Below are 25,659 nucleotides of genomic sequence, written 5' to 3'. Positions count from 1 at the left end.
CCCTGTTGCTTCAGGTCACTGGGGCAGCTCCCTTCTGAAACGGGAGGAAGGGAGAAGGCATGCCCACAGATGTGTTTCTTCGTTCAGATCCTAACCTGCCAGAAAGCCCACAATCCTCTGGGCTCCCAGGCCACCTGCCCCAAGCCCTGGTATCCAGGATACCGCATGAAGCTGCTGCTCTTTTAGCAGGCCCTCACTAGCCAGACTAGAGTGGATGGCTGCAAGCTAATGAGTTGTGTACCCCAGCCAGGGAGAGGCCCTGTCACGTGGCTCTGGGATCAGGTCTGAGCACCACCGATTGCTGTGCACAGATCAATTTACCCGGGTCCCAGCAGCCTGCCTGGTGTCCTGTCAACCCGGGGTTTATTTGCTGACAATTATGGCCTTCACCTGGAAACCTTCATTGCTACTAGGGCTGATTCGAGGGTACCTAGAAATGAAAGGACGGCAAAGCTGATGGGTAAGCCAACTCTTTTCCTGGAGGATGGTAACAGGCAGTAGTAACCCACAGCCAGGTCAGACGTGTTGCTATGGACTGTCCTAGCTCAGCCAGCCACATGAATACCACTATTTACGTAGCACTTCAGATTTTCCCAAACGAGTACATCTTCTGTTATCCCACAGTAACCTATGAGATGTCAGGAAGGGAAGGTGGTATTGTTCTCATTCAACACCTGGGAAAACTGAGGCCCAGAGAGGTTAAGCCCAAGTTCAATTAACACGAAGCACTAGACCTAGAACTCAAGTCTTCTGGTGCCTGGGCAGCTGGGAAGATTCAAAAGGCCCCAGAGGGCCCCAGCTACGGGGATGCAATCCAGCCGTGACAAGCATCCCACAGGCCCTCTCTGTTGGAGTCAAGTGAGCTAACTACACTCTCCTGGCTGGGAGGGCGATGGCCTCTAAACGGATGGCAATCACTGCCACCAACAATTGGACAGAATGGTTAAGAGGCCAGCCAAGTCAGTTTACCAATACATTTCTTGGTTTATTCTCTATGCTAGAAATGGGAGTGTTTGAAGGGCAGCCCACCCATTCCCAAACAAAATCAAACTGTTTTTGTTGGACAGTTCTCTGTTAAGCGGCTATAAGCCGAATGCCATTAACCACAAAATGTAACCATAAAGGCCATAAACCCGACATTGTTAATTAATTAAATGCCTCATTAATTTTTTTTAAACATGATTTATTCAATTCATAGAAAATTTAACCATCACCACTAAACGCACAAGCATGTGGTTGCAGACTGGCCTTTTAGCCTAAGAAACAGAAGCCTTTTTACTGGGAGGGAAAGGGTTGTGTGTCTCTGGACACACAAGTCATCCATTTAACACAGAGGGTGTTTCTAAACCTCAAGAACCAGATTAACATGACATAAAGCTCAGGCAGCCTTTTTACTGCACATGGTATCGTTAGCTAAGCAGAAAATAACAAGGAAAGGCCAACTTCAGGAAAGCCCTCCCAGACATGTGCATTCAAACCACACCTTTACCCCTTTCACCGGGTTAAGCAAATTGTCCTTCAACTTTAAAAGGTTTAAATTGCCACATCTCCTGACCAGCCATCATCCTGACATTTCAAGTTCTGCCTAAAGAAATCCTAGAAAGTTGGGTTCAAAGTTGAAAGCTTTCATCTAGTAGTTAAATGTTCAGCATCAAGACTGGTGAGCTCTGCAATTTACATATTAAAATTTACATTTGAAGAAAACAGACAAACAAAACATCAAAAAAACCAAACAAACAAAAAGTTGTCCTGACATAAACATTCCTAAGGCTTCATGTGCCATGAAAGGCCTGGTAGCCGAAATAAAGATGGATCAAGTGCTCCTTGGTCCAGGCCTCAGACCCGCTGGCTCTATGAAAACCAAAAGGGAAACTTCCTGAGAGGGCCAACAAGGATCTGTTGAGATCTCTGGTCCCAAAGAGACAGGGGTGGAAAAGATGCCAAGATCAATGGCGAGGCCAGGAACCCTGAGATCCACCCCCCTGCCCTTCCATCCCCTCATCTCCAGCGTCTCCTGGGAGACCAGTCCATTTTCTCAACCAGGACTAGTAAACCACAACTAGCGAATGCTTGGCATGAGGGTTCCAGCTCAGTGCCACATGCAACATCTACTGCTCACAGGAAGCCAACTGGCTGCCACTTGGATTGCATGAGTTAACTACCAAATCTTCCCGAGTTCTCGCCAGGTAATCCAGAGATCTCCAGAAGGGACATGTTGACACAAACAGCACAACCAACAAACAAAAATACCCCCAAACTAAGAGAGCACTAGGGCTTCCAATGCCCTACCCACACAGTCATGCCTCAGGGGTGGAGGCAGTCACGCCTCAGGGGTGGAGGCAGTCACGCCTCAGGGGTGGAGGCAGTCACGCCTCAGGGGTGGAGGCAGTCACGCCACGAAGGACTTACTGCACAAAGGACAGTGGCACAGTGCTGGCCAGGCTGTGGGAGCCAGCGCTCCGGACAAATCCTATGAGCTCTCAGCCGAGCCCGTGCCAGCATGAGTCCTGCCACCCAGGCACTCATCCACACCTCCACACTCAGCCTGCTCAGCCGCATTTTATTTTCACCATTCAACTCCCAGAGGGCTGATGCCAGCATAAAAAAATGCCTTTGCCCTATGGGCTATTACATCACAATTTCAACTGACAAGCATGGTGGGGGAGCTGAACGGGGCAGAGGGAGTAATCTATCTCACAGAGGTTTGGAACTGTACAAAGGGCAATTGCAATGTGAGCCAGTCTGGGAGAGGAGTGGGATGAAGGGGGGTGGGGTGGGGAGGGGAGGTGGGGGGCTGGGCTTTGGAGCCAGACTGCTGGATTGCTACCTGTACAAGTCATCATTTAACCCCTCTGGTGCTCAGTTTCCTCATCTGAAAGTGGGATAATACTAGTTATTACCACATGAAAATGTGGAAAGGGTGAAATGAGTTACTTTAGATCATTCAGGCTTAGAAAGATATGAGATCTTTCTATCTATAATATATTGCCACAGCGGGCCGGCCGAGTGGTGCGATGGTTAAGAACTCGCTTGGGATGCCAGAGGGCCCCGGTTCGGATCCCACATATGAGGGCCAGTGACACTGCCCTCCACAGCTAAGATGCTGAACAACAGCTCAACCTGGAGCTGGGCTGCCATGAGTCGCCGGCTACGGCGTAGGCTGCAGTCCCTGTGGCAGTGGATTGCCATGGGCTACCATATGTAGCCAGCAGCCAGCGTGAGCGGCCAGCAGCCGCAGTGAGCGGCCGTCCAGAAGCCGGCGACTGATCTGCCTCGCCAGAGAAGAGCGCAATGATGGTGCCAACTTGGGCCAGTGAAGCAACGTCCTCCACAACTAGATTGAAGAACAAAACGACAGCAACTTGTCTGTTCCCCTTTCCCCAATTCCCCAGCACTGTTCCCATCCCCCAATTCCCCAATAAAAATCTTTTAAAAAAAAAGAAAGAAAGAAATTGCATTGTTTTAAATATATATATATATACATATATATATATATATATTGCCACAGCGATTCAGGCTATCGTCATCGGCAATGCTCGGTGCGGATATATGGGCAAGGGCAATGAGTTTGGGGCAAAGCCCAAGTCCCCCCTCCTCCCTCAGCCCTCAGGTTCCCTTGCTCAGGTCCTTCCCCCAACCCCTTCCTACCTGCACAGACGTTTCCTGCCCACAACCCAAAATAGAGCTAACAACTTCTCTCTCCCTTGCTAATCAGAATCCAAAAGGGCTCATTAAAATTCCCCCAGTCGCCAAGCCCTGGGTTATGTCAGATTTTATATCAGAGATAAGTGAGCGAGATGGGAGGATGCCAAGCAGCCTACCTGCCTGAACACGAACTGAACATCAGAGAGGCCTTTCTTTTCACACCGCGATTGAACAAGCTACCAAAGAGAAGGCAGTGGAGTGGGGCTGACACAAACATCCTGTGGGACACCCAGCCCAGTCCCGAAGTGGAGGACGCTGGGCTCTGAGTCTCATCTCAAGCTCAAGGAGCAGCAGCCTGTGGTTTCTGAATCCAGGGCACCCCCAAGGACACTCACCTCATAGCCAAGCCGGGCAGCACGCTGCAGGAGGGTCTCGCCGGCATTCTTATTGACAATAAGTCTCCGAGCTTCTGGGGGCATCGGGCGCGACTGGGTGGCCTCTGGAGGGGAACTTGAGCGTGACATCTGTGAGGACTGGGAAGCTGGTAGCAGTTGTTGCAAACGGTCAAAGGGTTTCTGCTCCTGCTTCGCTGGTGACAGATCGTAGTCGGAACTGGACTCAGGCCGCTTTCGGAATCTCCGGACGGTCACCTATCACAAAACCAAGCAGTGTACACATTTAAGGCCACCTTCCACAGCCGCGTCTTAACCTGAATTAAGAACCCAGTGGAGGGAGGCATGCTTTTCTTTCTTTTGGGGGAGGGAAGTTGGGGGCAGGGATTTCTTTTTATTGGTTTGAAACTTCACCACCACCCAGAAGACATTCCCCCTAGGAAGGAGGAGTGACAATTGGGGGAGGAGTCCAGGAAAAGGAAAGCTTTGTCCCCAAAAGCAGAGCTGCAGGCAGACAGGATGTGCCCAAGGGGAGGGAGAGGCAGCGAGACAAGGGGCCAGAGGTACCTTGCCATCAGTGTTCTCCACGTAGTAATCCCCAGTCAGCGACAAGCCCCGCCTGGGCTCCTGGGGGATCAAATGCTTGGTTTTGCACAGTCTCTTCCCGGATGGTTTCTCGCTGTTGTCGGTGTATTTCTGCAGCAGGGAGGCAGCCTGGCAATCCTCTTCTTCGTCTGTGCACAGCACATCTGTCTTCTGGCTTTCTTTAATTTTCTGATGTTTGGCAGGCGGCCTCGAGGCTGGTGTGCAGCTTGGCTGAGTCTGCTTTTTGCCGCTTGCATTGGTGGATGAAAGGCTCTTCATGGGCGGAGAGCCCGAGAACACAGGCAAGCCTAAATCCAGAGGGGGTGGCGGGTGGGGGGACGGAGAGAGGGGGAGAAGAAGCAGGCGTTACACAGTTGTAGCCAGTGTGGAGAGAAAAGCCCATTGTTAGCACTGATCACTGGAGCGGCTTCAGTTTTTAAAGATATACCAATTATGTTTTCAAAGCATTAATATTTTAATTACCCCACATTCAAACGGCAAATAGGTTAACCCACAAAATGCCAAGTGGCAAGTTTCTTCAAAGGCCCGGGACAAGAGGGCAGAAGCCAGCCCTTTGTGCTCTGTGCTCTTTCGCCCCCAACCCACTGGTCCTGGGTACTTAGGACCTGGTGAACAGACACAGGCCTGAAGCAGAAGCGAGGGCACTGGCGCGCCCCTTGGGTCACCCAGACCTCCTGCCCAGCCATAGGCTGAGTGAAAAACAGCGCAGGAAGTCCAGCGCCTTCCTCTCAGCTGCCCTCCTCACTGCACATTCCAGAAGTAAGTATGGAGGTTGGAAGGGCATCAATGAAAGAAGTCCCTGCCTGCCACCTTGTAGCCACTCATCTTCTATGGCACTCAGGTCGCCTCAAGAGCCCTTTCCCATAGGTGGGTGACCCCCACCCTCCAGAAGTAGGGCAGGCAGTCAGAGTGGCCTTCCGTGTACCTTGTTCATTGTCACTGGACTTGAGGGACTCTTCCGACCAGCTTCTGTTGCCTTTGGCCTCTGCCCTTTTCCGGCCGGGTTTCTCTTCGGAGGAGATGTTATTGCCTTGGGCAGTGATCTCAGGCTCAATAGCCTGGGTCACTTCCTTCCTGCCTTGCCGGCCAGGTTTGCTCTCTGCTGCTGACACCTGCTGCTCCCACCGTTCTCTAAGGTGCAGCAAGTGGCGTTGTTTTTTAGGATGGAGCCCTGTTAATTCAATGCACACCTTCAGGTTGGTCAGCTCATTATAATGTGGGTCTTCTAAGTGGTTAGAGGAATTGTTTGTCAATTCCCTCTCAGGCCAGTCATCTAATGGAGAAATAACTACACATTAATCAAAAAGCCCCTTGGGAGGGGGGAACAAACTGTCTTACCCATCACTAATGGGGGTGGGGGCGGGGCGGGGCATGGTCATGGTCTGGGTTGGAGATTCTCACCAAGTCTTGGGAGGGACCTATTTATCTTTGATCTTTCCTGCCTCTAGCTTTGGGGCAGGGAGGTGTGAATAGCTTCCCCAGGGCTCTAGGGTGGGACTGGAAACATCCACTGCCCCACCCTGTGACTTCCCCAGGGAGCCCTGCGGTAAGGGTGGGCAAGGGTGGGTGCTCTCTTGTCCACCCTCTTCCCCAGGAAGCCCTGAGGTAAGGGTGGGCAAGGGTGGGTGCTCTCTTGTCCACCCTCTTCCCCAGGAAGCCCTGAGGTAAGGGTGGGCAAGGGTGGGTGCTCTCTTGTCCACCCTCTTCCCCAGGAAGCCCTGAGGTAAGGGTGGGCAAGGGTGGGTGCTCTCTTGTCCACCCTCTTCCCCAGGAAGCCCTGAGGTAAGGGTGGGCAAGGGTGGGTGCTCTCTTGTCCACCCTCTTCCCCAGGAAGCCCTGCGGTAAGGGTGGGTGCTCTCTTGTCCACCTTCGGCTGCTAAGCAGGCAGCCAAAGTCGACCAAGCTCACCTTTGGCCACCCGTCTCCGCTTGGCTTTCAGCAGAGGATCCTCTGGCAGCTCCTCCACAGTGGTCTCAGTATGGGTACTGTCACCTGAGACTTTGCGCTTTCTGTCCAGCCGGAGGGTGGGGCTAGGCGGCATGTCCACAGTAGCCTGCTCGTTGGGTGGCTCAACCATGGGCTGCCTGTCCATGAAGTACTTCTCCACAGGCAGGTCTTTGTCCTCCGAGGTTTCGAAGGGGTCGTGTTTGTTTCCAGCACTATACTCACCTGGGGGAGGGGAGACAGTAACACAAAAATTAAGTTCCAAAGGTCACCACAAGAAAGGCAGGATTTGGGGATCAGGCGAGTCCTCCATGTCCAAGGTAATTTGCTACCAACAGGCCCTTCTGTGGAGACTGGGGGGGGGGGGTCTCACACACTGGAAGAACAAACCCCTCAGAAATAGCATGTCCCACAGGAAGGTCAGCTGAAGACCATCAGTATAAAAGCCGACAGTGAGGTGTCTATCACTCACAACTTTGTCTACCTTTTTAGAGTTGGGGCACGAGAGAATCAAGATGAGGCATTGACACTATCTTTTCAAAAAACAAAAAAACACATGGTGAAAGAATTCCCTGCCTGCTACAGCCTAGTCGGTTAACTTTGATTATGCTCAGGTCCCCTCCGGCGGCGCCCTTTCCCAGAGGATGGGTGACCCCGCAGCAAGATCCAACCAAGCCAGGGCTGACCCTCTCTGGCGACATTGGTTGAGGTCATTATTTTGAAATAAAAGGAAGGCTGGTGTGATAGCGACCAAATATCCCTTAAGTGTCATCTACAAAAGGGGTTAACACCAATGTTCACTTAGGCAACAGGGGAGACGATAAAGGAAGAGGGACAAGAGGGTGTTGGGAGGCAGGGAAGCTAGGAGACCAAGGGCACGCGGTGCATGCACAGGGTCAGTGGCAATGTCAAAGAACTCAACCTGATCACTGCACATCCCTCTGTCACCTTTCTCACACTCGTGGGGGGAGGGGAGGCGAGAACACATCACTGCAACCAAGGGGATGCTCCTATTTCCTGTCCAGGCAGAAAGCCCTCAAGGCCTTGGCACCTGGGGAATACCATGCACACCCACAAGCACGCAGTCACCCCACCTGGCACTCCTTCATGCTTTCCTTCCCATGCAAGCATCTAAGGACATTCCAAAACAAGACACCTCCCCGTTCCCGGTCAGGTATGTCTTTTCCACACTAGACCAGCACTTGCTAAACTGCTCACTCCAACACCACCTGCACCACTTCTGCTCCTTCCGCTCAACCTGATATCCACTTGGGGCCTTTCCTTAAATCGCCTCAGCCCAACATCTCTCCCTATTTTTGCTCTAGCCTAAGAAACAGCTCATCAACTGCTGTGCTGCTTGCATTTTTTTTCTAATACACAAATAATTCCATAGCCATCCTGTGTTCAGGTGATGTTCAGGTGTTCCCCCAAGATGACTCTGCACATCACCAGGGGAAGGCGTTTCGTATTGCAGAAACGCTGAGCTAAGTAAGCTGCCCGAGTCCATTTTCAGGTGAAATCATAAATATACTCTCATATGCTGATCCCATTCCTCTCCCTTTCCCCAGTCCACTTCAAATATCACCCCCCACCCCTTCTGACCAGCCCTGCTGAACCCCTGGTCAGCCTTCACTTAGGGGTTTTTCCCAGCTTTGAGTGGCAGTCAGTTTTGGGGACAAGTGTCATCCTGGCCTTGCCTAGCCTGTGCTCTTAATGGTGGAAGGAACCCATCCACCTCCTTCCCAAAGGCCACCCTCATATGCGACAGATGGGGCCACGTCTATTCTTGCAAAAGGATTGGTGGAGTTGCCCCAGCCATGCGGGTCTTGTGTCATGGCAGCGTCCCAACACAAAGCAGGTGGCCGCCGGAGGAAACCTGTAGCTCACCCAAACCTCTGGCTTTGCGGAGAGCGGCTGCAACTCTCACTCCGGCTGCTCTGTGACCCTCGTAACAGCTCTGGCAGTAACAGCACCAGTTTACAACTCGGCCCCTTCAGTTGTAAAGTGGGAAATATTACTGCAAGCCACCTCCCAGGGTGGGCTTCATAAACACAGGTCCAGCCGGCAAAGGCAAAGTGGGAGAAATCGCTTTAACAAAAGGACGCCAAGACTCTCAGACCAGCTGGAATTTTAGCCCTGATGTGTATGAAATTTTAGGATGTGAGCCCTACTCGTTACACCATTTCACTTCTCTGGTCCAATCAGCTGTCTAAGGGAGCCCTGTGGGAGAAGCTGGGGATCAGTGTGAGAATGTAAGAGCTGTCTTATGAGCCACCACGTGGAATTCTAGAATTAACTTTAAAGTGTACTCTCTCCCCATCCCCCACCTCTTAGGTAGGAAAGATGACATAGCGCCTTCCAGAGTCACAAACAGGCAGCAGCTTGGCTGTCATGGGGCCCCGCCCAGAATGGAGCTGCTCTGCCCACACCTGAGATGTCTCCCAATCGGATCACATCACTTCCATTTTACGTTTTAGCTCCAGGTCTTGGAGTCGCCTGAGTCTGTTAACAGTCCCGGCCCTGCCTAAAGAGGCATCTTTCTCAAGGAGATGGTTTTCCCCTTAAGTTTTTACCCTCACAGCAAACTTCCTAACAGTGAAGTTACTTTATATCTCACCCACCTGACCTTTTGCCACAGGGCCCACACTGCCCACCATAGAAAACCACCTGGAAGACAGGATCACTTGTTTCACAGGTGTTGGCAGGCAGTGACTGACTGGGGACCTTGTCTTCCTGCTCCTCATGGAACGAAAGTACCCCTACAAGATGAGCCCTATCTCCTCTGGGCTTCCCACCTGGTAAAGCTGCCTGGGTATGGAAGGCACCCCTTCATTTGCCAGGACGGAGCGCGCACCACACACATGCCTGCCATTCCGGCTCAGCCAGGGATGGTGCTCCTGTGCCTGACCACCTTCCAGGTGGTCCACTCCTGCCTTGTCACCAGAGGCTCTGCAGCATGATGTGTGTAGCTCCTCATCCCAAACTGAAATCACCCAGCCACATACAGTTTAGGTGCTGTCTTCCCCATTTCTCCAGAGGATGTTTTCCCAAACTATGTACATCCAACTCTTTCTCCAGCCCCCGAGCCTTACTCAGACCAGTAATAACCCTGAAGAACACCCACCCTGACTGCCCAAGATACACATGGACACCACCTACGGGCGAGAGACCAGGTCACATTCCTGCACACCTCCTGGAGGAGGCTATTCCAACCACTACCTACAGGATTACCCTTGAGGGCAAAGGAGATAGATGCAAACAGATTAAACAGAGTCCTGACCGTCATGCTCCGCCATTGTTGTTACTTTCGGTCCTTCTAAAAGTGGGAAGCCATGTGCCCTTGGTCACTCAATCTAAGCAGATGTGACTGTGGCTGTGCTGTTCGTGGTTTAACACTTGATCCCTGCAGTGTGGTCATATGACTCAGCACATACACCCCATAATTTATCATGATTATGCCATAGCATTACTTCACAGAAGCATTGCCATGGCAACATTTACAAGTCACTGTGGCAACAAAGAACCCTTATCACTGTGGCCCAGTGAGCCCTGAACAAGGTGGGAGGGTTACCCATGATTGCAGGTCCCTCCACCACAGGTAACTAGAGCACCCCCAGCAAAGGCCAAACCTTGTTAAAACCTACTCCCTCTACAGAAGAGGCCCAGGCAATTTCTTTTCCAAAGTCAAAGTAGTTTACAAAACACGCAGGTGCTTGGCCAGAAAAGAAGTTTCCTGAGCTAGGAGGTTTCGTGAAGCCCTTTGACTCAGGCTTCCTCCAGTTCCTGCCCAGGCATAGCCATCGAGCAGGTCCTGGGCCTGTCCCAGCCAAGTGGCCGGTGAGGGAGACGGTCAGTCACTTCATGCCAGAAAGAAGGGATTCATGCCTCCTTGTCCCTCCCCATCTTCAAAATGCCACTGATGGTTCTTATTAATAACCTTCCAAGTTTGAGGAACCTCGACTCATTTGTTGAACTCCTAAAATAAAACTTTCACTCAGCCACTCCTATCACAAAGAATAAATGAAAATCCTGGACATTGTGTTTTTAAGTTAATTCGCTTTTCTTAAGCAAGCCCCTCCCAACAAGATGCGCCCACCATCCTAGAAGCTCCTGATGCCTCTAGGAGTAGAAGGCTGCCTTGGAAGAGACAAGGCATCTGGAAAGCATCCTGTACCCTCTTTGTGACCCCTGCCTGCCCCAGCTCCCATGTGCTCAAAGCTCGGCTCTTGGCCACACTGACACTCATCAGAAGACAACCTGAGAAGGGAACCAATGTGGAGCAGAGCCCAAGCCCATGTAGGTTCAAGACCCAAGGGCCACAAAAGGACAAGGCCCATTAATTTGCAGCTGAATGGATCCAGCCCCTACTGGTCCCCTAGATGAGGAGGTGGCAGCAAGGACAACGGCTCCTCTAGGTTACTCTTAACCAACCACAAGCCAAAAGTCCCCAGGAAAATGGGGATGGTGACTCACCTCCTTTGTTGTCCCAGTCTTTAAAACTGAGCTTCTCATCTCCCCAACCCTTCTCCTGCCCTCAGTGGCCACTTAGGGCTTGTTGGGCCATGTCCTGGGTACTCCAGGAACAGACCTCGTTGGCCTGAGCTTGGAGGAGCTTAGGCAAAGGCTTTCTGAATCATCTAGGGCTCGGGCCCTGCTCCCCACTGGCCACACTGAGCTCTCGTCTCTAGGTTCAGCAGGAAAGACGGGGAAGGACACACACTTCTCTAGGAGGAAAGCTACAGTGAGGCCACTGAGATGCGACGGGCATGGGCCACCCTGGGTTAGGCCATATTACTGGAAAACCAGAGAAAAGGCAAGAAGACTTGAGGCTTCCTGGCTTCTTGCTCCCTTCCTCCAGCCTCCCTCACCATCCACCCAGCACGGAGAGGGAATCTAGCTCGCAGGCAGTTCCCCCTCCTCAGAGAAGCAGCTACCCATTAACTCGGCCTTGCCCACTTCTACCAGTTCTTCCCAAGAAACTTCCCCAAGAGCTGGCCTTCTGAGGCACCCCAGAAGGCAAGGGGCTGCATGCCTGCTGTGGGCATCAGGGAGCAGGAAAGCTTTCTTTGCTGCTTAACTCAAGAGCAACCTGGACTCTCCGTTATCCCATGTCAATCCCATGGGGTGGAGTAGTCAGGACACCTTTACTTCAGGTACATCAAGAATCCCTGTCACTCAGGTAAGGCTGCCACTGACGAGCTACAGAAACTCTCTTCTTCGAGACTAATGTAGAATAAACTGGTCCTGGTGTGGCCTACCCAGAATCCTGGCCACAGGCCTTTGTCTGACTTAAGCTGAGCTGGGAGTGAATGGGTGGGTGGGGAAGGGGGTTGTGCTCTAGGCAGCGAGAAGTGTGCTCTCCCGGACCACAAATTCTCCCAAACTCGATCAGACATCAATGAACTAAGTGTGCGTGGGAAGGTCAAACCTATGACGTCCAATGGCACATAGCTCGCAAACACACGCATCATCCTTGACTGTCCTGTTCTCAGGAGGATTTTGCACCCATTTTCTCAGTGTTCACCCAGACGCCCTAATTCACCATCACGAACAACGTCTCTGAGGGCCAGAGCATGCACATTTAAGAAACGAGGAGAAAAACCTTCTCCACTTGTTGCCAACACATCTTATCAGGCAAGGGGGTCTAATGAGCAAATCCCAAAGTCCACCACAGCGGGGGGGACAGCTGTTGGGACTGAAGAGCGACTTGAGGAAAGCACAAACTTGCTCACAGCATATTGCCTCCAAAGCCTAATATACTCTGTCTGGTGGGAAGAACCCCCTTCATTTATACAACGCTCTTGGATTGTGTTGTCGACTTCCAATGATGACAAACAAATCCGACACAGAACATAATTATGCTTATCTTTACGGTGCCTTTATCATCCTTCATCCATTTAAACAAAACCTCTGCCTTTGAAGGGAGAATACAAGTACTCTCCATTCCAGAGTGGGCTGTCACTGTGGGGGGTGGGGACAACCTCTGGCTGGAAGTGTCATTCCATGGCTACAAAAAAACTGTATCTGTTACCTGCTACAAAGCAGAACAGAGATGTGCCACATTTACACTTATGTCTCCCACTGCCATACTGTATATACTGTTAACCACAGAACCAATTTTAATCTGGGAAAGGAGATGTATCCCAGGAAATAATCTTTCTTAGGCGCCTCATTACTGGATGCTACAATGTTCCAAAGGACAATCACCCCTTCCCTCCATGGATGCCGAGAGCGGCCCATTCCTCTGAGCAGCCACTAACTTAACTAGACATTGGGCCATAGTAAGTGAATTGCTTCCTCTCACTTCCTCAGCTCCGGGAAGAGTCGCCCGTTTTCACCAATGTGGTACCACATACAAGCTGCCTGGGTTTACTTACATCTCTCATTGTCATTCTGGTCAGCAATGGCCTCCTCCAGGGCGACCGACTTTGGCTTTTTGTCCTGATTTCCTTTCAGCCTTTCCCAGTCGGCAGGGCTGAATTTGCACACCTCGGAGTCTTTGGTTGTTGGGTGGCCACCTTCTCTCTCTTTCATCTCCAACTCTGAGAAGCGCATCATTGCACGCTAGAAAAAGAACGGAGATGGAAAAAAAAAACACAACACCTTACCATAAAAGCTATTTCATTTGTCTTACCTTAAAGGAAAGTCTTTTCAAAGAAAAGTTTGCCCAAAACCAACCACAATTTATGATACAACTGAGATATTTTTAAATTTAACAGATAAAAATTTAAAAGTATCTATATATAAGTAGTCACACATTCTTTATTCATAAAGCCATATGTATAGATATATATGCGGTGTGTATGTATATCCATACATACACTATTGCATAGAGACAGACATTATCTTTTGAAGGTAAATAAAACAAAACAAACACAACGCAAAGAAAACAAAACAAAAACACAACAGAAAAGAAAACAAAATGCACAATGAATAAAGACGACCATGGCCCACAAACTTCCCTTTGTATATTTGGAAATGAAATTTAACTCAAAAGGTTTATGTAAGATTCTAGTAATAAAAATTTGAAGAACTGACCTCACAGTAAGCAGCGGGTAGACATAAAATACTGTCCTCTTGTAATCCTTCCATCTATGTAATTAAAATGGGCACTCAATGGATCATTTAGATAACTTCATCCATTTTTATAAGCATAAACTAAATTTTTTTCTTAACATTGCAAAAACAATTTGGCTTTATTTATCTTTTAATTAAAAGTAAAATATCTTAAGGAAATTCCTATACAACATCTATCATTCACTAGCAAGTTAAATACATACTCTATCCCTTTAAGCGAGTTTTTTTTTTTTGGTGAAAAAAAATTGCACGAATCCCACAGACATGCGGCTGCTACACACCTCCACCAAGTATCATGTAAGGCATTCTAAGCAGCACTTCTAGGTATATTTGTAAACGTACAGTAACGGCAGAGAAATCAAAGCAATTGATAGGTAAATGTCATGCAGTCTTTAGATAGCCTTCAAAATAATTAAAACTTCCGTTCATCAGTATTTGAGTGGAGTTCTCTTAAAATCTACAGAATAACTTAAAATAATCAGACACATGAACCTAAGTGCTACCACTTACATCCCCTTACTGGCCACATTTCATACATTTAAATTACCATAAGCTTCATTAACCATATCTGCTCAGTGTCCTGCCCTACCATACTCCCCCAGTCCTCTTTACACATTAAAAAAACTGACAACTGGTAAAATTACTGACATTTGGGTGGGGGGGGCTCACCTGCAATGCCCGCTGCTCCCGGCTGAGCTGACTGGAATCTGCATACAGTTCAGTAGTGACACACTTGAATCTGTCACCCACGTAACCAGCGGAGTTGGCGATTCTCTTTGCCAGCTTAGATGGCTTCGGTTTCAGCACTTTGCCATCATTTGATTCGGCCTCGTCAGCTCCATCTTTGGTATAGGTGGGGGTGACGTCCACACTCGGTGGGGCACCGCCGACACAAAATGGTTTGGGATCCTCTTGGGCTTTACCAAAAGTTACAGCAGGGCCATCACTCCCCAGACTTGGCTCCAGGAATGGAGTGGAGACTGGTATCCCCAGGTTCTCCTTGTTCGTTCCTGCTGGAACGTTCTCCTTGCTTAAGCTGAAGACTGACTGGCCTGGAGCCTGTTTGAAAGTATAGGCTTCGTGGAAGTCATTGATGCGCCCCAACTCTTCTCTCAGGGTGATGAAATCACGGTGTGGCTGCAGGGCCGGGTCAGCGGGGGGCTTGGTGGGCTCAGCGCTCTGGCCAACACTCTCAGCTGCAAAGCCAGGTTTGGACACGTTTGCATCAGTTTTAGCATCTGGCTCTTCCCGGAGGAGGTCTACATAGACAAGCTTGTCACTTTTGACAACAGTTTTCCCTTGATTCCAGCTCGGGCTGGGCTTTAGGTTCTTGTCGGCGGGGATGTCTGAATGTAACTTGGTGCTGTTAGCGTCCAACATGTCGGAAAAGCGGTTACGGAGGGTTGGGTCCTCATAGCGGGCTCTCTCATGAGAGCGGGACCTCCTCTCTGACTTCTCCTCTTTAGTGATCTCTATGGGAGTGTGAGGTATCAACATAGGATGCACCATGCTCAACCCCAGCGCATCTTGGTAAGTCACAAACTCTGGCCGGCCTGTGGGCAGCCCATAGGGCAGTCCAGGCTTGGGGGCAAGGTGCCCAGGAAAGAGACTGCCATTGGGCAACAAAACTGGGTGAGGGTAGACAGGTCCCTTGCCATGTAAGGAGAGGGGACTTATAGCAATGCCCTCAGGCGCTGGGTAAGGGAGGTAACTCCTGGGGTAGGGAATTGGTGGGGACCTGAATGCCTCATTTGGAGAGAGAAATATTGAGCTTGGCGGGAGGCCATTCTCGCTTGCTTTGAAGCTCGGTTCTGGGTTGCTGGCTTTGGCGCCCTTGCTGCTGGTGCTACCGCTGTGCTTGGCAGGCGTGGTTGGGGGCTGGCCCACGTGCTGAATGACGGATGGCGTGGTGTCCACAGAGCTCCTGCTGGTCTTGCTGCCATCTGCATTGGCATTTGGGGCTGGTGACGCGGAGGCTGGGCGGCCCGCGCTGGGTACTGCCCCCGAGACGTTAGTGACCACGGCGTCTGTGCCGCCCATACGGGGACACGAAGAGCTCCGCTGCTGTGGTATCGCCCAGTCCAAGGCCTTGTTTTTCAGTGGCATGGCTTTGCCATTGTTCTCTTCGTTGGGACTGGGTCCGGGCACCACCCAGGACGAGGGAGCCGTGCTAATGATTTCAGATCTATAGATAGCACAGCCGTTTCCTGGAGGAGATAAGGTTTCTTTTGGAATCTCGCTTCCAGACAGCACTAAGCCACTGGCAGCTCTGCTGTGCACCAGGACTGTAGGAGCCATCTTTTTCACGTGCTCTGCTTTGGAAGCGTCTACGTCCACCACTTTAGAAGACAAGTCCAGTGGCTTATCGGTGACGTCTTTGGTAATCGTCTGCTTCTCCAAGAGAGGAGGTGAACCGCCATCTTTCCTGTCTTGACCCGCTGTTTTCCGAGTGTGCCCGGGAACTGGCTGGGTACTTTCAGCCCCTTCCGGAGCCTTAGGATACTTGTTATTAGAAAGCCTCGCCACAGGGAACTCACTGCTGACCGACATGTATGGCTTTGACAGGGTGACGGAGGGCGAGGTGGAGATCCTGGCATAATGCTTGTGGAATTCGGAGTAGGTGTCTGCAGGAGGCTGGGAGGGAAGGTGGAGTCGGGGTGAAGGCCGAGGTGATGGGGGCAACAGGAGAGCCGCATCCCCCGGCAGGCCACTGGTGACCGGCTTCGCGGAGGGCACCCTAGGCTGCTTACTGTTCTGGATGTGGGGATAGGCATGGGAATCAACTGGGTTCCCAGGACTGACGCCCATCTTCCAGGGCAAGCTTTTGTCTGCACAGTGGACCAGAGGTGGGATGGCTGGAGAGGCCGAAGGCGTCGAGAGCCTCATGGGCGAAGCCAGGGACGACGGGATGTGGGGACTGACATAGTGAGGTGGTGGCAGGTAGAGAAAGCGCTCCCCATTGGTGCAGACCGGAGAATACAGCGGCTGGGCCAAGCTGTAGGACTGCTGAGGTAGCAAGGCCTTGTACATGTTCAGTGAATACTTATTTGGCGAGTCAAGGAAAGGATAGATAGCTGGCGTGGCACCCTCCATGTAAGGATTGACCCAGGGCAGCCGCAGGTAACTAGCACCATTGATGTTGAGAGGGCTCTGTTTGTCGCTGGCAGGCCTATCCAAGCCCAGTGTTTCTGCTGTGGGCACAGCACTTTTTTGTATTCCAGGTGGCGTTTTGTATATAGCACTGAAGCCATTTGGGGGTTTTCCAGAGACAGCGGAGGCCTCCACCGTCTCGGGTGTATTCGGTTTGAACTGCACCTCTGGGTTTCTTTCAGAAGAAAACCCAAGACCACCTAGAGTGCTTGTGGCAGCCTCCCGACCTTTCTCAGAGCCCAGTCCACACAAGCTAGAATAGACGATGTTGCCTGGGACACGCAGCCCTTCCCGGATCAGGCCAGTGCGGTCCATGCTCAGCGCTGCAAGGCCATCGATCCGATGGGCCGTGGTCGCATCCACCTTTGCAGAAGAACATGGGTGTTACTTAGGACATTCCTTCAAAGTGCCAGGCCCGTCCCAAAAAGAAACCTCAAACTAGCTCAAAATGACATCAACTTTAACATCTGAGCAGAAAGGGTTAAAAAGGATTCGCAGGGTCTCTACCCCCCCACCCCAATCCAAAACCCCTTGCTACCCGCCTTTCTCACCCCTGCTGAACTACCCTGAAAGCCTGAAAAATGTTGATCCCTTTAAACTTGAGGCCCACACATTAATTCAGTCATCTATTCACTCTGGAAAATTCACCTTCTCATCAAAAATTCTTTGCTGCAACTGAGACACACGAACTCCACTACTTTCAAGCACCACCACCCTCATGGGGGTCCAGAACAACACTAACCCTCCCTGGGCCTGCTGGGCTGGGGGCGGGGGCAGTGCTCACTGAGGTTTCTCTGGATGTATTTAACATAACAAGAAACAATCTTCAGTGGGACAGGAGGAACAGAGGACTTTAGCTGTCTCATTTCTAAATCAATCAAGAGGTCATGGGTCAAACTGTGGTTGCATCTTTTGACTTCCTCTCGCTGGTGTCTGAAGGAGGTTCTGTGTTTTCTAGTTTACTGGAAAGGTAAGCCCTAAGGATCTACTTGGAGGCTGGAAATTGAACCAGCTGGGAGCATTGATGTGGCATGTAGCTTAGCGAAGAAAAGGCGGCACATATCCCACCAGTCACTAGGGCACGTGGACAGAAATGGCAAGTATGTCCAAAAGAGTACGTGGCAAAGAACCTGAGGTGGGGAGAGCTTAGGTGAGGGCCCTGTCCTGCCCCTGCAAAGCCCTTTAATGGTATGCAAATTAATGCACGATTGATTACAGATCACTGAGATTCAGACAGCACATCAACAGAAGCCCGTTCATCTCTTACCACGTTGTGGTTCAAGGGATTTTCTTCCCTTAGTTCCAGTCTGGCCTTTGAAGCGTCACCATCATTTACAGGAATTTTCCTATTTAAAAGGACACACCAACTTCATGAAAGCATTCCTCACTTAATCCATCTTTCATAGATCACCCCCAGAACAGACCAGTTTCTAATAACTTCATTTTTTACAACTGCCCTTAAAAAAAAAAAACTCCTCCCCAATGGCCCATATTGAAAGTTGTCCCCAAATGGTGATTCAACTGGACTGAGAAAAACAAAGGCAGGCCAACAAGGACGTGAAATCACAAATATGACCCTGAGTTGGGTAAGCCACAAATTAGGCACCACTCCCCCAGCACAATGTTTTCTGCAGAATGCCAAGTAGGCCAAACTGGACTCTGCTGTCCTAGATGACCCTTATAACTTCTACCTGAAGACAGACATTAAATTATACAATGGCAGAAGACCAAAGCAGGGAACACAAGGCAGGAGTCTACTGTCTGGCCACATCAACCACTTCTGTTACCTACAAGGGCAGGTTTTCTTTTTTTTTTTTTAAGATTTTTATTGGGGAATTAGGGGGATAGGAACAGTGCTGGGGAATGGGGGGAAGGGGAACAGACAAGTTGCTGTTGTTTTGTTCTTCAGTGTAGTTGTGGAGGATGTCGCTTCACTGGCCCAAGTTGGCACCATCACTGCGCTCTTCCTGGGTGAGGCAGATCAGTCGCCGGCTTCTGGATGGCCACTCACTGCGGCTGCTGGCCGCTCACGCTGGCTGCCGGCCACACATGGCAGCCCATGGCAACCCACTGCCACAGGGACTGCAGCCTAGACCATCGCCGGCAACCCACAGCAGCCCAGCTCCAGGTTGAGCTGCCGTCCAGCATCTCAGCTGCAGAGGGCAGCGTCACTGGCCCTCACATGTGGGATCCGAACCGGGGCCCTCTGGCATCCCAAGCCAGCTCCCAACCATCGCGCCACTCGGCCGGCCCCAAGGGCAGGTTTTCAAAACTATTTCCCTAAGTAAGGTACCATGTCCTCTGAAACTGTTTGTGGTGATAATGAAGCCATATTTAACTGCCTTTATCAAAATGATGGGGAATACACATTAATATCATACAAATGTCAGCCTCTCCAGGCTCCAGAGGAAGCCACACATCTGTGCCAGGCTGCTGCGGCTGCCCTGGGACTCGTTATCAGAGAGCATCGATAAAGAAAGCGCCTGGTGCCAACTTCCAAATGCCCAGGATAAAATTGCTGACAAGCAGCAGAACAAAGTTTCATCATTACCCCCAAAGAGCAGCTTCAATCATCTACTGCTTAGCTGCCTCTACCCCACACTCCAAAATTACTGATTAGGAAACATAACAGAGCTGTCAGGTGACTGAAACCAGGAGCCAATGGCCTTGCCGAATGGGCGGCAGAGGACATCGAGAAACCCTGGGCTTAAATGAAGTAAAGGGTGGCTATCTCCCCAGTTATTACTGAGCAAACTATTTGTTTTAAAAGCACATCGAATGCCGATCCACCTGGGCCCACACTCTTGACATTTAGAGTTAAAGCAGCATATAGACTGGGATTAATTCTCCTTCATAAATATGAAATAATAAATTAAGGACGAAAGTGCACTGAAAGGCCGCTTTAGGGGCTAATCTTTTAAAGGGCGGCAATGCTTCGCTGAGCTGGGTTGCCTGTTAAAACTGTAAATCAAGGGCCGCCAGTGAGGCGGGAGATCTCTTCCCCACCCCCTTTGTGCCCATTCTGGCTGTGAGAAGGTGAGGGGGAACTTGGCTCTGCTCAAGGGCGGGGCAGGGGGGAGGGGTAGGGGGCAGATCCTTGCGTTCTCTCCCCAGGCCTCCGCCAGACAGGCACATTCACCTGTCTTCGTTGATCCCACACATGCGGACCCTCTCGCTGTTCATCCAGCTGTGAACGTTCCCATACAGGGGGGTTGCTGAAAGCATGTCGTCTTCTTGGATGGCAGCTTTTCTTCAAGCGTCTAGTCTGTTGAAAACAACAACAAAATCCCAGGAGGTTGAATAAAGAAGAGCCAAGCAGGAAAGGAGAGAAGCCCTCTTTCTAGGCAATTCACACAGAACGCAGACTTGGGGAGGCCACAAATGAAGGCACAGACTGGACCTAAAGGTCCGGGAAGGGAAGAGGGTTAAAGCGCCAACCTCCCCACCATCCAAGGTATAGCCCGCTGCCCACTGGTGGGCCTCGCTTCCCCTGTCCCAGCCTTTGGAGAAACTATACTTGGAAAAAACGGTGCTGGATCCCAGGGAGCCCCACCCTGATACTTCTTGGGGCTGAAAGGATCAGAACGGATGGAAGGCATAACAGTCAGGTATGGCCCACACCATCATGCGTTTCCAGGGCTGTGGGTATGTGCGCCTTACAGCTCCGGGGTTAAAAAGAGTTGGTGGGCTGGTGAGCAGCCCCACCCCAGCCCTAGATTAGATTAAGCACAGAACCAGGGTGGTTTGGCCTGGGAGCTGCAGAGGGAGGCGGCTGAGTAATTCAATGACGCTTGCTCGCTAGGGACAAGAAATCATTAGCGAGCGCAGAAGTCTTAGCAGCCCAGTCGGCTAGGCTGCCAGCCGCTGGCACACTGGCACTCTGGGAGTGGCCAAAAGCCACCCATTTTCCACCTACCGGGAGGCAGAGGCTGCCAGGCAGAGGAGGGGAGAGTACCTCTCCCCCACCCACACACACTTCCTTACCTTCTCTGCCCACCACCCCCACCCACATCACATTCTAGTTTGCTGCATGAGTGAAGGGTCAGGACAAGCTGCATTTTATTAACAGGATTATCACGGCGCATGATTTATCCTCGTGCAGGATTTTAATTGCTCTTTGGAGGTTGAGCCGTTTCTTTTGACTGCGCTTCAGCCCATATCCTGCTGTTAAATGCTGGGTTAATAAGTAGGGGAGCCTTTAATGCCTGGGACCGATGGCCCTGGGCAATTCCCTGCTCACAATCCCATCCCCAGCTCCCTTGTCCGGACAGGCCACTGCATCTTTACCAGGGGACCCAAACCCGAATGTGAAATCATCAGCGTGCAGCTAGATCATCAGGGGAACTTTTCTTTCTCCTCCTCCCTCACACACCCACCCACACAGTTTCCGAAAACCCAAATGTTCCCTAAGTCGACACATTTCCTTTGTTAGCAGGAAAAAATATGCAAATGCTCGTTTTTAACACTTTAGCACACAAGCAGACTGCCAGGTCTTGCCTGGGTTGGAGGCACCAGGTCCAGGGACTCTTTCTGAGAGTCTTGAGAGGGTGAAGGGTGTGTGTGTGTGGGGGGGGGGACACCTGAGAGACCTGAATCCGAAAGCCAGGCCGTCCGTCCTTGGGCATTTCTTTGTCCTAACTAGGCCTTTTGTCCACCAGCATCTCCCATCAGCCCCTACACACAGAACACAGTCTGTTACTCAAGAGCCACAGGGACAGACACACCGCACACAGTCAGAGCTCAACAATGAAGCTACAGAAGGAAAGACGAGGCAGACATTTGCCGAGTGTGGCAGGCCTGGTGGGGTTCTGAAGGAGCTTTCTCTGGGAAGCGTCTTTCTTCACACAGACTGGGGTGTTTCCAATGCGAGAGCCATAGTGCCCCCAAAAGACAGACTTGGGTGTTGAGGAAGGTTCGGTGGGGACTCATGGCCTTTTCTTCCATCTTCCAAATATATAAATCAAGTTGGGGGGAAGCTACCACTTGTGCTGGCCCGACCACCAGGGCACACTCAATGGAGTGTTCCCTCCCTAACCTGCCGCCCCCTTCTAACAAAAGGAAGGCATTCTGGGTGGCCTAATGTCGAAGGAAGAGCAACATTCCTTGGTGCAAGTGTCCTGGTCCTTGGCTGCAGCCGTGGGACCATACGATACCATCCCCTAGCTGTGTGTCATGATGAAATGTAGAAATTACGTGAGGAGCCAAAGGGTCACTCAAGCCAACCTCTAAGAAAAGGATGCGGGGAGAAGAAAGTGTGTGCCTACAAAACCTCCATCTTCCGGTGTCCCAGTCTTCAAAAGCGGCCTCCCCTTAAACTAGCCCTTCCCATACACCTTCTTTCGTAGTCCCTTTGTAACAAGGATCTCCAAGCACCCGACTGAGGAAATCAGAAGGGTGCTGCCTCAATTCATCCTACTGAGCCCCCTCCCTTTCAAAGGGCTTTTCATTAGAAAGGGCAGCCTGGACTTAGCGGAAAGGTGAAATGTAGTTTAGAGACATCTGGAACCACTGGGTGCTTTCAAAGCTTCTCTCCTTCTCCAGGGCTTATCCTGTGGGGTTTTCAATATTAATGCTGCACAGATAAATGACACCAGGCGTCAGAATGAAGTGTTCTCACATGCACAGGGTCAGATGGAGTGTTGAGGCCCAGAGCTCGATTCAGTGTCATCTGGGTGTGTGTGTGTTGGGAGGGGGGAAGTAGAGGGATACGCAGGGCTGAACATGAAGAAGCAGGAAGGGGGGGGGTGTACGTTGTTGGATCCTGCTGACTACAAACACGCACACGCACACTTATAATCTTTAGCTGCCCCATGAACTTTTTGTGAACTGTTTAAAAGTGGAGGTCTGTTGAACAAACAGCGGCGCCACTGCCAGCCATAATTTCATTGCAACAAGCTAAAGACTTTTAACTCTTCAGGTTCCTGGCCAAAGATGGAGCTGAGTGGAAAGGGCCAATGAACAACGGCCCTGACTGGCACGAGGCCCTTCACCAGGGCGACAAACAAGAGCAGCCCAAATCCCTGGCAGGAACATCCTCAAGCAAAGGCCACTCTGTGTACACCCACCATTACTGAAGATTGGGCACTCCCCTCCCCCACCTCTCTGGGATGTAATACTAAATAGGACAGTGGGGGTATGAAACCAAAAGACACCGAGATCTGGTGACACTCATCCCACTCCACTTCTAGAAGCGGCTGTTGAAATAATTGGGGCTTTTTAAAAAAAAAACTCTAAGGGAAGTGCTTCAAAACTGGCTTCTCTGACCCTTGGCCGTGGGACACAGTGGAGAGGGCAATGATGTGACTTGGATGACAAACAGGGCAGGCACTTTGCTGATATATATAAGAGGCTCATTTGCTCTTATTTCTCAACACCCCCCCCCATTTCTTCCACAGGCAGGCTATACTTCTAGAAGCGCCAAGATGTGTGAAGTCACTCAAGAAAAGCACTTTACAAGCACCAACCTGTTTGCACTGTGAGCTCTGTAGCTATACCTTCACTCTGGGGTTTAACCCTTTTTTCCAGTAGTGGAGAGCAGGGGGCTAGGATGCGGGATAAGAATGAAGAAGGAAGGTGGCTGAGAGAAGAGGTCAGACAGGGAGGCGGAGGAGAGTCTGCTTTCTAAAGAACAGATCGGAATTGTACTGGCTGCCTGCTAAAACACCAGTTCCGGGGAGAGATCTGGCTAGAAAAATGCAGACACACACCGGGGGGTCTCTACCTCTCAGTTCGGCGGTAACTGAAAGCACAGGAGAGCTTGGGTCTCCCTTGACAGACTTGGGCAGTCATCTGCTTTGGAAGTCAAGAGCGATGATTAGTATCTGAGCTTGGCCTGGACACTGGGGAAAAGGACCTGATTGGCAGAAAGAGGCCAGAGGGACCAAGATTAGGAGCTGTCACCCCAACCTTAGCATCCCTGAGAAGGGGCACCTCTGCTCTTTGTGAAGACATGTCGGGGCACATGGGCCCCAAGCAGCACCCACCACCACCATGTCGCCTATTCCTCATGGCAGGAATATACCATTATAGACTGAGGAAAAGGAGAGAATGGTTTTTTTCTTTAAAGGCGAGTTAGCCTGGCAGACAACAAAGAGCAGGTTGAAAAGGAAGGTGCAGTGACTCTGAGAGGCTGGGATGAGTGAAGGGAGGGGACGCAGCACCAGGCCACTTTCTACTGCCTCCACCCTTAAGGTGCCAATCGGTTCAAGTCTGCACAGCACGCTTGTCAAATGGCACGGACATGGAAAGCATCACCACCAAACCATCCCAACCCCCACACTGCACACAAGCACTTAATGTGCCTTTTCCTCAGGTCTCTTTCACCAGGAACCCTTGCCCAATCAGACAATGATCTCGTCAGTGACCAAGAAGGCCTGGACAGGTCTATGGGAGCTTCTGGCTCAGAAGGCAGAGCAGGCATCAGGGATCCCAGCCAGTGTGCAGTGGGCTGGGGACCTCTTTGAGGGAAGGGGTCTCCCTCACTGACCGGCTGGTTCTCTGAAGAACATGTGAAAATGTGGTCACCACATCCTTCCAAGCTCTCACCCTCACGCACGGTGTGTCTCTGGGCAGGTGGCCGAACCTCTTCAACCTTGGTTCCCTCATCTGTAAATATTTGGCACCATGTTTTCCAGAGGATTAAACTGCACTATGGACTTGAGTTTCGCCTGGCAATAGCTGGTACAGGCCACGTTTAACCCCATTAAACAGCATCTGACTCCACTAAACATACTGTGTAATAAACCCCAGAATTGCTGCATAGTTTCTTTGTGGCAGTGAGAAGGCTGAGGCAAGGACACAGAGGGGGCCAGGCCAGGGAGGAGTGACCTTCAGCAGAGTTCTGTGGATTTCATCGAAGCCCGAAGCTAACCACGCGGGAGCCCTTCCTGGGGCTGCTCCAAGTGCAGACTGAGTCACGCACAGCGGCACTTCTCTACTGGTGTCAAAGAAGTGTGTGTGTGTGGAGGGGTGGGGGAGTGGGGGGTGTGAAAAAGTTATTTTAGGAAGAGGGGGTTGTGTGGGGGTGGGAGATGAGAAAAGCTCTTCCGGATGTACAGTGTTGGGTCAGGTCCTCCTGAGCTGCTTTCCCTGTGTGTATAGCATCAGGGAGTGGGGGACCCCGAGGCTGCACCCCCTACACCCCCATTTGGCTGAGGGAGGTCTCTCCTCCTGCAGTACCTGGGTGTTGGGAGGAATGATCCAGCTTGTCCAGCCATGGCCATTGCTTCTGGGGGCGTCCCCATGCCCCAAGTTTTGCATTAGTAACAGACTGAGCTGGGGGGGGGGCAGGACAGACAGGAGGTTGGGGAACTCGCTGGGTCCTGACCTCTGTGAGCGACCATAACCTTCCCTGCCTCCTCCCAGGGCGCCTGGGTCAGAGCAGAGAGCCACTTGGGTCCTTCGGGAGTGAACTTGGCTCTGAGCAGCAGCAGCAGTGAGAGCAGAGGAGGGGCACCCCCTCCCCCGCCTCAGCCCCAGCGCGGATCAGTCGGCAACAAAGGGATTTTCTCTCCCACCACACACACCCGGGTGGCTCTGGGTCTGCACCTCCTCACTGCACAGCTCCGGGACTGGCCTTCCAGAAACCCCTCAATCCAGAGCCAGTTAACACTAGTTCCCCCACCCACCCCTCTCCTCTGTGGTTCCCTTTCCCGAGCCCCCCGCCACACCTTCTGTCCCACCCAGAGTCTCTGACAAAAAGCAACTTTGGGTGGGCGCACGCACGGGGAACCAGGGTGTGCTGCCAGCCAAGCCCACCCAGGGAACGGGTACTGCACACCCCTCCTGCAATCATCCTGGGCTCCCCTTCCGACCAGACTGGAGCATTGCTCTCCGTGGGCTCCCC

At 51.3% G+C, this 25,659-nt stretch overlaps 1 protein-coding gene across 14 annotated transcripts in view; it reads right to left on the bottom strand.

Annotated features, from left to right (window-relative positions):
- Nucleotides 1-25,659, bottom strand: part of BCOR (BCL6 corepressor) — a 122,810-nt gene that overhangs the window by 7,975 nt on the left and 89,176 nt on the right. For 7 of the 14 annotated variants that reach the window (XM_019650102.1, XM_019650123.1, XM_019650092.1 and 4 more), the window contains exons 2-10: nt 19,954-20,079; nt 18,082-18,160; nt 14,334-17,177; nt 13,626-13,679; nt 12,965-13,151; nt 6,552-6,812; nt 5,569-5,916; nt 4,605-4,930; nt 4,041-4,295 (exon numbers count right to left, since the gene is read on the bottom strand). In XM_019650102.1, the coding sequence (XP_019505647.1) occupies nt 4,041-4,295; nt 4,605-4,930; nt 5,569-5,916; nt 6,552-6,812; nt 12,965-13,151; nt 13,626-13,679; nt 14,334-17,177; nt 18,082-18,160; nt 19,954-20,039 (4,440 nt within the window). In that variant the 5' untranslated portion in view covers nt 20,040-20,079. The remainder of the gene's footprint in view (nt 1-4,040; nt 4,296-4,604; nt 4,931-5,568; nt 5,917-6,551; nt 6,813-12,964; nt 13,152-13,625; nt 13,680-14,333; nt 17,178-18,081; nt 18,161-19,953; nt 20,080-25,659) is intronic. The other 7 variants (XM_019650154.1, XM_019650145.1, XM_019650183.1 and 4 more) reach the window with 3 other exon arrangements.

The sequence above is a fragment of the Hipposideros armiger genome, unplaced genomic scaffold (assembly GCF_001890085.2).
Source record: "Hipposideros armiger isolate ML-2016 unplaced genomic scaffold, ASM189008v1 scaffold_7, whole genome shotgun sequence".
NCBI lineage: Eukaryota > Metazoa > Chordata > Mammalia > Chiroptera > Hipposideridae > Hipposideros > Hipposideros armiger.
The sequence above is the reverse complement of the archived record's forward strand: the minus strand, read 5'-3'. Positions and strand labels throughout refer to the sequence as shown.